The sequence below is a fragment of the Hyla sarda genome, chromosome 1 (assembly GCF_029499605.1).
Source record: "Hyla sarda isolate aHylSar1 chromosome 1, aHylSar1.hap1, whole genome shotgun sequence".
Lineage (NCBI taxonomy): Eukaryota > Metazoa > Chordata > Amphibia > Anura > Hylidae > Hyla > Hyla sarda.
The window spans coordinates 203,890,431-203,902,671 of record NC_079189.1 but is presented as its reverse complement, the minus strand read 5'-3'; the positions used below and the strand labels follow the sequence as shown (position 1 = coordinate 203,902,671).

The window sequence follows — 12,241 nt, the reverse complement described above, 5'->3', positions numbered from 1 at the left end:
CATCTGGCTAACCAATGACAGCTGTAAAAGTGCCAGTCTTTTGCTTCACCGCACTTTTCGCTTGTCCTTGGAGAAGATTTCGTAGGCTTTGTGTGTCTATGCGTGGTGAGATAGAGCCTACTGTTTTCATTTACTGTTTAATCAGCTATAGTAGCAACTTTTATTAAACATGCCGAGGTGAATTTAGGGAAACAGGACACATCTTGCAAACAACATCTGCCACGCTGCAAAAAAAATAATAATAATCCCAGAAGATGTGATATCATGCCAGCTCCATGTAACACTTGTTTCCCTTACTAGAAAATCTACTTCTTTAAAGGCAGAATAATTGTTAAGGTGCTGAGCGGTGCACAATTACAGTGCCACTTACAACTTCTCAGTGAGTTAACCAAGTAAGAAAGTGCTGTGGGTTGAGAAATGGGCATTGTGCCTTGTTTTTTAGATCGCATGAGTTATGAAAACCCAATGGGAATGTAACCGTTCACTCGTGAACAATTTTCCAGTACAAGCCTAACTTACCACACTATAGAATGTACTGAACAATAGATTTCTACATCAACATTATCAGGGGTATTGCAACATGGATAATTGTTTGAATTTAAAGTAAAACATTAAATAGCACTGAGTAAAATATGTGTTTCAGCCTGATAGATCAATAATTGCCACAGCGTTCTTCATAGCCTAATAACGGTAGCAGCTGAAATTCAGTGTAATGTGACTGCCACCATGTGGACAAATGGGGCATGACAATTTACATGCAGTCTCTTCATATTGTGATGGCTTAACAGTAGTTAAATAAAGGTCTGACATTTGTTTTTAAGATGTGTAATGGGCCTAAATCTGTGTATATACTGTATTATCTTCAATGTCCACTTTACGGAGCACATCATTTTCATACTGGGTGCTTAGACGTTTCCAGTGGACACTAAATATTCTACTAAGTACTAGAAATATCACTTATTCTAAAACAATAACATCACATTGCCACTACAGATGTGTCAGCTGCACGTTCAAATGGCAGATCTCCTTCTCCATCAAATGGCAAAGATGCTTCTGTATATTGATTTTGTATCTGGAGGTAAGCTATCAGAGTTCACTAAAATTATTGTATCAGTTATAAATTATGTGTTTTGTGACTTTGTATTTTATACGACTTTGAAGATGGATACCCTCAGGTTTGAAAGAAATACACATAATAATGCAATAAGGTTCTAGCATCAAAGGTATAACCCAGGGTGGGTTTTAGATCAAGTGTGGCCCTGGGTAAAATTAAATGTGGGGCCCATTGGCCGCCCTGTTAAAACATAACTGTGTCCTGCTCCTTGTGCTACATCTCAGCAAATCTAGGTAAATTGGGTTACATTACACAAACCGTGAATGGCTGTGATTGTGACCAGACAAATGGGATGAATCCATTTCAGATTAATTTCTGGTTGAGATGATTTGTGGGTAACAAGACCCCATTCATATACATTATTTTGTGATGCAGCATGATTCAGGAAGCGCAACTCATGTCGTGATCACAGTCAACGTGTAACCCCAGCACTAATAGTGTCACCTTTTCTACTTCACTGTAGTAGTGTGTTTACAGTCAGAAAAAGTGCCACATTTAGGCCTCACACAGTAAAAGTTCTCCTTGCAATGCTCCCTACAAAATAATAATGCCCCCTTTGTGCCTCTTACAGTAAAATGCCCCCTACAGCTGACACCTCTTTATACCTGTATTCACACCCCTGTATTGTGGTCAGCTTGAATGCTGTATACTTCATACCAAAAACATATTGAAAACCGTAAGCGTTTGTTTGAACATGAAAGGAATCAGACCCTAAAAGGCCCCTGTATTCTGGCCAGGTTAGAATGGATCTGACCTGATCAAATGCTGTCACAGAATACAGGACTATTTCATCTGGTGATTTACAGGGTCGTCTTCTCTGATTTTGGATGTTCTCTTCTCTCTCCTTCTCTATCCAGCTCAGACAAATCTGATGATGTCTTCGGATGACTGCAGACAATATGTGGTGCCTAACTGTATGCAGGGTGTAATGTACAGTTTGTGACTCCAGGGTAACGTTAACCTCAACGTTCCGAGGTTGACATAGCTCTCCTGGGTCAAGCGCGGGGGCAATAATGACCATTATGCAGGGTTGCGGGAAACTATCTTTGCTGAGGCAGGAATATTATTAAATCCTTCACAGTACAGGGTTGTGCAAGGTCAGTGCAGAGTGAGACCAGGGGGCCTGTTGCCTTGCTGGAACTTGTAGTCGCTGACACTGCAGTCTTGTGATTAATGGCAGCCCACGCTGAATTGAAGACTTTATTTTGACTAAGGACTATTTTGCCCCCTGAGCTTTGTGCTTACCAGGCTTGAACTTCACCTGAGCGAAGGGGTTCCTGAGAATGGCATGGCAGCAGGCTGTGAACTTCTTTTCCTTACAAGGCCTTCTAAGATCACCTCAGACTTCTCCTCACATTGTACCTCAGCTCACTAGACATGAACTCCACTGAACTCCTCCGCTACACTATTTGAGGCATTGATTAGAAGGTACCCCATTGGGGCATTAGGATCACCTGGTTCACTCTGCAGCCTTCCTTTAAGAAACAGAAACATCAATCATCACATAACATGAAATTGTATTTATCACAATGAACCTAACCTAGAAGAAGAGGGCCCAGAACAGTGACACCTGAGATGCCTGAGGCAGCTTTTAGCCGACAGGACTACATCCTGTACTGGGATACCACAAATACTATGACATCTGGGGCCTGTGAGTTCTAGACAGAGGCGGCTCCAGCATTAGGTGAAAGGCCTTGCACCCTCTAAGAAAGTAAAATCAGGATTGTACATGAGCAGCTGACGCCTCCTGTTATGTATGAGCACAAGTATCAGGATCTCTGTTCCTCTTCTTATTTAGCCACCATCCTAGAGGGAAACTCCCACCTCCTAACCCTGTTTGTGATACTGCACGGTAGTAGTGGCGGACTTATCTGTCATCCTAATAAGAGTGACGTCCTTGAGGGGACAGTGGTGAGGAAGCACGTGGCATAAATGCTAGCTGGGCTTTCGGGTTCAGCGTGAGGAATCTGGTGTGCACCCATAGAGAGCAGCTGTTTGCATGTGAAGGCAGGGCAGAGACCCTGAGCAGCCTGTCTAGGCCACATGTGGCTGGATTGATCTCTGTGAGCGGCGGCCGCAGCATTGTCCTGTACCTACACTTCACGTCCTGCGCCGTTCTAGGTGCTAAGACCAGAGGATGAAAAAGCCTTGGCCTGGGAGCAGAGGGCGTCAAGGGGGGGGAAAGATTTCCTGCCCAACTACCAACTGGGGGGATTCCCCACCTGTGTACCTACCTACTGGGGGGGGATTTCCTACCTGTGTACCTACTTACTGGGGGCCACCATTGTGCCTGTGACCTCCCCCTGCACCTCCATTACCATACCTACAGAGCTGCCAAATACCCTTAAATACTATACTTATGAGTATGATAGAGTCTGAGGACAGGAATAAAGTGGTAACTACAAAATAATGGGCTCCAGTCCAAACTGTAAAATTAAAGTGCTCTCCGAAGATTTAAATCAATCACCAATCCACAGAACTGGGGACACAGTAAGTATCTGATTGGTGGGAACAGACCACTGGGACTCTCATTGATCTTGAGAATGGGGGTTCCTGTCCCCAAGGAGAATGGAGCAGTAGCGCACCTGATTGCTCAAAGCTCCATTCATTCCCTGTTGCATCTCTGCATATTAACATATTCAGTGCAATGTTTGTAACTCCCATAAAGAATGTATAGTACTCCAGGGGGATCATGTGCTACTGCTCAATCTCTCGGGGGACAAGAACCTCCATTCCCAAGATAAGTGTGGCTCCCAGTGGTCAGACCCCATCAATCAGATACTTACAGTATCCCCAGTTTAGTGGAATGGTGATTAGTTTAAATCCTGAGATAGGTGATGACCTTTATCTCATTAAGTACACATGCAGTAAATGTGCGGCGCTGCAGGCTGGAACTTGGCAAACGGCTGCCAGCCGCTGGAGTCCCATCGCTAATGGATAACATCAGCAATTTTGCTGATGTCTGCCATTAATTCTTTAAATGCCTTGATCAATGTCGATCAGGGCATCTATAGGGAATATGTAAGTCCCCATTGAGGTTTGGGGGGGTCTTATTGGACCCCTGCAGTGCAATCACTGGGCCTGATGAGTGTAAATGGTGGCCGGAAGTCTCTGACCGACCTGCCGCAAGATGACACTGATAAGAACTATGTTATAACATTTTAGGTCACATTATATGTCAGAAGAAATTAATAAAAAGCAACCTGAGGATGTCATTGCAGGTCCTGAAATGTCCTTAAAGGTCTAGTAAAAGGGTTTGTGCTGCTCTGTGTGCTCTGTGCAGCCCAAACAGCTATAGGGCAACATTCACATTATTGCAATCTGCCGCATTTTGTGCAAATCCTAGCTAAATGTAATGTATTCCTGTGTTTTGTTTTTTTTAGCTGTTCTTGGGGCCCTCTTAAGGTTGGGAGCCCTGGACAATTGCCCAGGTTTCCCTCCCTAACACCGGCCCTGGGTGTAACTTCATGCTCCCGGACTATAATGCAAAATCTGTAACAGGACCCCCATAAGTATATCCATGAGGCAATTTTTCTGTGTTTAATTGATGCTACATCAGCCCATGCCATAAATAAACATACGGTGTAAAGGCCTGCTGCAGATGTAAACAGTCCTTGTCTTAAAGGGGTACTCTGCTGGAAAACATTATTTTTTTTTTTTTAATCAACTGGTGCCAGAAAGTTAAACAGATTTGTAAATCACTTCTATTTAAAAATTACTAATCCTTCCAGTACTTATCAGCTGCTATATGCTCCATAGGAAGTTCTTTTCTTTTTGAATTTCCTTTCTGAATAACCACAAGTGCTCTCTGCTGAAATCTCTGTCAATTTTAGGAACTGTCCAGAGTAGGAGCAAATCCCCATAGCAAACCTCTCTTGCTCTGGACAGTTCCTGACATGGACAGAGGTGTCAGCAGAGAGCACTTGTGGTCAGACAGAAAGGAATTTAAAAAAGAAAAGAACTTCCTCTGTAGTATACAGCAGCTGATAAGTACTGGAAGGATTAAGATTTTTTAATAGAAGTAATTTACAAATCTGTTTAACGTTCTGACAGCAGTTGATTTAAAAGAAAATGACCTTGTCTTAAAGGGGTACTCCGGCCCTAATACATCTTATTTTCTATCCAAAGGATAGTGTTCTTCACAGTTTTTTCCTTTTTTTTTTTTTCAATGTGGTGCAATGTTTGTTTATGTCTCTGTCAAATTCTCGCTGATCCTAAATAACAGATTATCTCATGGACATAACCATAAAAGAAGCAGAGATTACAGCCACCCATGCCCTGGTGACTGAGCAACAGTCCATCTGTGACATTATAGGAACCCTGTACTAAAAGTGGCCTATTCCCTTTCCACAGCACTTCTGTCAGTTCCCTGCTCAGAGCTACATGCAGAACAGTGCTCTACACAGCCAACTTTCTCTCCACACAGGAGGTCTGCAAAATGTACTGTATTCATCGCCTGTCTGCTCCTCTGCCTGTGGCATTGTTTTGCACAAAGCAGAATTTTGTAAACTTCCCTAGATATCCCAATAAAGATATATATATATATATATATATATATATATATATATATACATATATAACAGGAAGATGGTGATGTAGCTATAGTGGCTAGTCAGAGGTGGTGATATAAGCTGTTTGAGCTCACACAGCGGGTGGAGCATGAACTCAGAAACAGCAGCCTCCTGAAACAGCAGAGGATGATGTGTAGTCTCGGGATAAAGGGAGGAGGCGAGCAGCTGCTGAGACCAATAAAAGGACTACATAACTTTCTGGAAGGGAAGAATCACACATAAGCATGTTTAAACCAGTACAATTTGTGACAACACTATATATTAACTTTATGTCTTGGGGACATCTGCATAAGTTCTTAAAATCCCAGCTGTAGAACTGGAAATTAATGTTGTATACTATTGTTCATGCATTGTGTAATGTGCTTATTCATCTCTTGTAGGATACTGGAACTCCAGCAGAATGGGGACATGGACCTATTAAAACATAAGTGGTGGCCACGCAATGGACATTGCGACCTGTACTCATCTGTGGAACCTAAGCAAAAAGGCAGTGCCCTGGACATTAAAAGCTTTGCAGGAGTATTTTGCATTCTAGCAGCTGGTGTTGTCTTATCCTGCATAATAGCAATGGTGGAAACATGGTGGAATAAGAAGAAAGGCTCCCGAGTACCTTCTAAAGAGGTAATTATTGTAGGACTTGAAGTCATGCTAATGCTAATGTCTGTGACAGAGCTGTTTTCTTCCTGATTTTACCCAAACCTTTCAAGCAGTAATAGAAGTAAGTAGGTTCCACACTTTAGTGACTCTTGACACAGCCTGAATCCTATGCCTGACAGTCTTTAAACAACAGCTGGAGTCACAGCAGAAACACGTACCAAACTGCAAAGTAGGTCAGATGAATCAAATATTTAAAATTGTGATGAATAACCCAGACCTCATTTCACATGCAGCCAGGAAAAACGAGTACATTTGGTTTGTACAATAATCCACTGTATCTGTTAGCAGTGCTGCCAAATTCCACTCTGAAGCCAAAAGGAAGAAGCAAACAGATGCTTGAAATTATGATGGTCGTAGAGAACACAGCGCAGTCTCGCAGTCTTTGAATATGCTCTATTTCTCATTCATTATATAAAAGGGGGACTCATACTGATTTATTTTTTCATAAAATAATAGAAAATAAACAATACTTAGCAAATAATAACAACATGCAAATACTTAAAATAAAAACATTCTTACACATAATGGCATTGTCAAAGATAATGAATTAAAGGTCACCTGTATACTAAATGTACCTTAGCTACATTATTTGGTGGAGACAATATCTTAACATATAGTCATTTAGCCCTTAAAGGGGTACTCCGCTCCTAGACATCTTATCCCCTATCAAGAGGATAGGGGATAAGATGTCTGATCACGGGGGTCCTGCTGCTGGGGTCCCAGGGATCTCGGCTGCAGCACCCCGCTGTCATTACTGCACAGAGCAAACTTGCTCTGTGCGTAATGACGGGTGATACAGGGGCCGGAGCATAGACTTGTATTGAGGGGGTGTGCCGTGACATCATGAGGGGTGGAGCTGTGATGTCATGATGCTGTACTGCCCGTCATTATGCACAGAGCAAGTTTGCTCTGTGCAGTAATGACAGCGGGGTGCTGCAGCTGAGATCCCAGGGTTCCCCAGGAGCGGGACCCCATGATCAGACATCTTATCCCCTATCATTTTGTTTTTTCCTCCTTACATTTTAAAAATCATAACCCTTTCAATTTTGCACCTAAAAATCCATATGATGGCTTTTTTTTTTTGCGCCACCAATTCTACTTTGTAATGACATCAGTCATTTTACCCAAATCTACAGAGAAATGGAAAAAAAATCATTGTGCGACAAAATTTACGAAAAAATGCCATTTTGTAACTTTTGGGGGCTTCCGTTTCTATGCAGTACATTTTTCGGTAAAAATTACACATTCTCTTTATTCTGTAGGTCCATACGATTAAAATGATACCCTACTTATGTAGGTGTGATTTTGTATTACTTCTGGAAAAAATTAATGCATTTGAAATTGTCATCTTCTGACCCCTATAACTTTTTATTTTTCTGCTTATGGGGCGGTATGAGGGCTCCTTTTTTGCACTGTGATCTGAAGTTTTTATCGGTGCCATTTTTGTTTTGATCCGACTTTTTGATCGCTTTTTATTCATTTTTTTATGGTATATAAAGTGACCAGAAATACGCAATTTTGGACTTTGGAATTTTTTGCGCGTACACCATTGACCATGCAGTTTAATTAATGATATATTTTTATGGTTCGGACATTTATGCACGCGGCGATGCCACATATGTGTTTTTATTTTAATTTACACACTTTTTTTAAATGGGAAAAGGGGGGTGATTCTGATTTTTATTAGGAAAGGAGTTAAATCACATTTATTAACTTTTTTTTCCTTTTTTTATGCAGTGTTTTAGCCCCCTCTAGGGGCTGTAACATTGCATATACTGATTGCAGGCACTGTTCAATGCATTGCCATAGGAATGTATTGATTAGTCTATTCTGCGCTTGATTGCTCTAGCCTGGATTTCAGGCTTGGAGCAATCAAACGCCGATTCGACAGAAGATCGGATAGAAGGTAAGACACCTCCCGCTGTCCTCTCAGCTGTTCGGGACGCCGCGATTTCACAGCGGAGGTCCCGAACAGCTCCACTGAGCTAACCGGCAGTGCGTTCTCCCATTTTAGACGCCGCAATCAACTTTGATCGTGGCATCTAAAGGGTTAATGTCCGGTAGTAGCCGTGGGTCCCGGTTGCTGCTAGCAACTGGGACCACGGAGATACGAAGCACACTTCACAGATCGGGAGCCGGCCACGGACGAAAATATACGTCCGTTGTGGTTAAGAGGGTTAAAGGTGTAGTCCTGTCTCACAAGAGGGCCCCACTTCTACCACCGGCCTGATTGCGGCAGCCGCAGGTGGTCTGCAAACCACTGACATCAAGGCCAGCTGTTCTACACAATTTGTTTAACTCTCATACAATTTTGCTGTGCTATTTTGTGCAACTCTTATTAAATTTAAAAGGGATTACAAAAATTGCGCATAATAGCAGGCTTGGTGGTTTTTCACTGTCTAGAAATCGCACCCGCCCACCCCAGCACCCGTGAAGAAGTCCAGAAGAGGTGTAGAAGCCCTCATAGTTAGATGAGAATACTGCTTAAATTTAAAGGGGTATTCCAGGAAGAAAAATGTTTTTAAATATATCAACCGGCTCCAGAAAGTTAAACAGATTTCTAAAGTACTTCTATTAAAAAAATCTTAATCCTTCCAGTAGTTAACAGCTACCAAATTTGAGTTCTTCTTTTCTTTCTGACAACAGTGCTCTCTGCTGACACCTCTGCTTGTCTTAGGAACTGTCTGAAGAATTAGAGGTTTGCTATGGGGATTTGCTCTTACTCTGGACAGTTCCTTAGACAAGCAGAGGTGTCAGCAGACAAGCACTGTTGTCAGAAAGAAAAGAACAACTCAACTTCAGCAGCTGATAACTACTGGAAGAATTAAAGGGGTACTCCGGTGGAAAACTTTTTTTTTTTTAAATGAACTGGTGCCAGAAAGTTAAACAGATTTGTAAATTACTTCTATTAAAAAATCTTAATCCTTTTGGTAATTTCTTTTTTGTGTTGTCCACAGTGCTCTCTGCTGACACCTGATGCCCATATCAGGAACTGTCAAGAGCAGCACAGGTTTGCTATGGGGATTTTCTCCTGCTCTGGACAAATCCTGATACGGGCATCAGGTGTCAGCAGAGAGCACTGTGGACAACACAAAAAAGAAATTAAAAAAATAAAGATTTTCCTCTGTAGCAAACAGCTTCTAAAAAGTACTGAAAGGATTAAGATTTTTTTAATAGAGGTAATTTACAAATCTGTTTAAATTTCTGGCACCAGTTCAGAGTACCCCTTTAAGTTTGTTTAATAGAAGTAATTTGCAAATCTTTCTGGAGCCAGTTGATATAAAAAAAAGTTTTCTCCTGGAATACCCCTTTAACTATGAGTGATTTAAACAGACATGGGAAGATACTAGTAAACAGGTTTAGATTCAGTTCAGATCATCATCATAGCTTTATTTACAGAAGCAAAATCATAAGGCCAGATACATCACTGAATACTACCGGAAGTATTGACTTACAAAAGAGACCATGTTTTATTGCCATGTTCCTCATTTTGACGGGAGAGGAATACTATTGCATGTAGTACTGTTCTTCCCATCAAATCTTGTCGAATTTGCAATAGGGTCTCAAAACAGAATTGTGAATAGGGTGCTACAAAGCATTCAAGCATTATTATAGATCATTGTTTCTCTAACAGGGCTCAAAGAAACCACCAAGATCCCCTAAGGGTTTCAGGGGGCTCCCAAAGAGGAAAATCCCTAACAGCATGGGAAGGGGTAAAAAAAACGTAGTTCTGATGCAATTAAACATGCTTAACCTCTTCAGGACACAGGGCGTATGGATACGCCCTGCATTCCGAGTCCTTAAGGACCGAGGGCGTATCCATACGCCCGTGGGAAATCCGGTCCCCACCGCTAGCCGGTTGGGGACCGGTGCCGGATGCCTGCTGAAATCATTCAGCAGGCACCCTGGCACATCGCCCAGGGGGGTCCCCCCATGTCGGCGATCTGAGAAAATCGCATGTCAATTCAGACATTTGGTTTTCTCCAATTCCGGGCTGATCACCCAGAAAATAGGGCTGATCAGCCTAAAGGATAGGAGTGAGGTTGCAGAGCTGCGATCTCCTCCTATCCCATGCCATTAGTCAGAACGGAGTTGAAAGTGAAAGTAAAACAATCTTTACTGTGGCAACCACTAGGAAGGCCAAACTGCAACTCCCAGCATGCCCAGACAGACAAAGGCTGTCTGGGCATGCTGGGAGTTGTAGTTTTGCAACATCTGGAGGGTCACAGTTTGGAGACCACTGTTACAGTGGTGCCCAAACGGTAGCCCTCCAGATGTTGCCAAACTACAACTCTCAGCATGCCTCGACTGCCCAGGCATGCTGGGAGTTGTAGTTCTGTAACATCTGTCCCTTCAGATTTAGCAATTTTCATGAAATTTTTGAAAATTGCTTCTCTACTTTGAAGCCCTCAAATGTTTTCAAAAAGCAAAAATATGTCCATTTTATGATGCCAACATAAAGTGGACATATTGTATTTGTGAAGAAAAATAAAATTTATTGTGAATATCCATTTTCCTTAAGAGCTTCAAAGTTAGAAAAATGCTACATTTTCAAAATTTTCATGAAATTTGGGGATTTTTCACCAAAAAAGGATGCAATTAACACCGAAAATTTACCACCAAAATAAAGTAGAATATGTCACGAAAAAACTATCTCAGAATCAGAATATTCGGTAAAAGCATTTTCGCGTTATTAATTCGTAATGTGACGGTGGTCAGAATTGCGAAAAAGGGCTGCGTCCTTAAGGGGTTAAAGGGAAACTGATAGGTCAACCACTCTAACCTGAATATAGAGGGGTTTAATGTGGGTAATCTCACACTAATAATTTATTCCATACCCTAATCTCTTCAGCCATTTCCTGCACCTCTGAAGCCGTCCCCTATGTCCTGTTGTAACTGCCCCACTTATCAAGGAAAAATAAATGAATATGGATAAGTGGGGTAGTGCAAACCAAACACAGGGGGCAGCATCAAAGGTGCAGATAGTTCTCAGACCCACCTCCAGTGCAGTAAATAGTGAACTTGAAAATTGCAAGATTGTGCTATTCCTCAGGAACAGCTGAATAGTTTGGGGTAAAGAACACATTGGCCCTCATTTACTAAGAAAATCGGGTTGTGAATCTATCTTGCTTTCTTACCCGACTGCTTTTTTCCCCTGGTATTTATTATTATGTCGCTTCCTGTTTGTCGCACGTGGGTTTTGTTGGTTTTGGTTTCCAACTCCTCTGAGCTCTCGGGAAAAAATCCACAACAATACAACAAATTCGGGTTGGAAACCTTAATAAATACGTGGGAAAGCTTAGAAATGTCGGGTTACGCCCCTTTTCGGGTTTGGGAGAATCCACATCGGGTCCGTCGGGTAAAAATGTTGCATCGTGTCGCAGACTGGCGCACGATGTCTGCGACATGGCGCAAACAAATATGCGACAAAAAAACCCGACAAAAGAGGTCGGGTTTAGAATAGTAAATGAGGGCCATTGTTTTACTCAGGATCACCCATATTACCACCTGTATATTCTAGTTAGTGGGGTTGTTTTATCTGCCACTTTCCCTTTAAAAACGTTTCCTTACTTTCAATTAAAGAGGTTATTGAAGAACAGAAAACCAGGGCAAAGTTCTTCTAAAAAAAAAAAAAAGCACAATATCTATCCGCAATTTTTTTTTATTTTTATTTTTTATAAAATGTTTTTTATTCATACATTAACCCCTTAGGGACCAAGCCCATTTTAACCTTAAGGACAAGGCCAATTTTATTTTAGCATTTTCGTTTTTTTATATTTAACTTTTTTTATATTTCCATCTACAGACCAATATAAGGGCTTGTTTTTTGCGTGACCAATTGTACTTTGTAATGAAACCTCTAATTTTACCCAAAAATTTATGGCAACCCCAAATAATT

General features: G+C 41.6%; 1 protein-coding gene across 2 annotated transcripts in view; it reads left to right on the top strand.

Moving 5' to 3' along the window:
- GRID2 (glutamate ionotropic receptor delta type subunit 2) overlaps positions 1 to 12,241 on the top strand; it is a 1,137,650-nt gene that overhangs the window by 1,099,473 nt on the left and 25,936 nt on the right. For both annotated transcript variants that reach the window (XR_008891518.1, XM_056567543.1), the window contains exon 15: positions 6,066 to 6,306. Coding sequence is in view for 1 of the 2 variants with exons in the window: in XM_056567543.1 (XP_056423518.1) it covers positions 6,066 to 6,306 (241 nt within the window). In the remaining variant the exon portion in view is untranslated. The remainder of the gene's footprint in view (positions 1 to 6,065; positions 6,307 to 12,241) is intronic.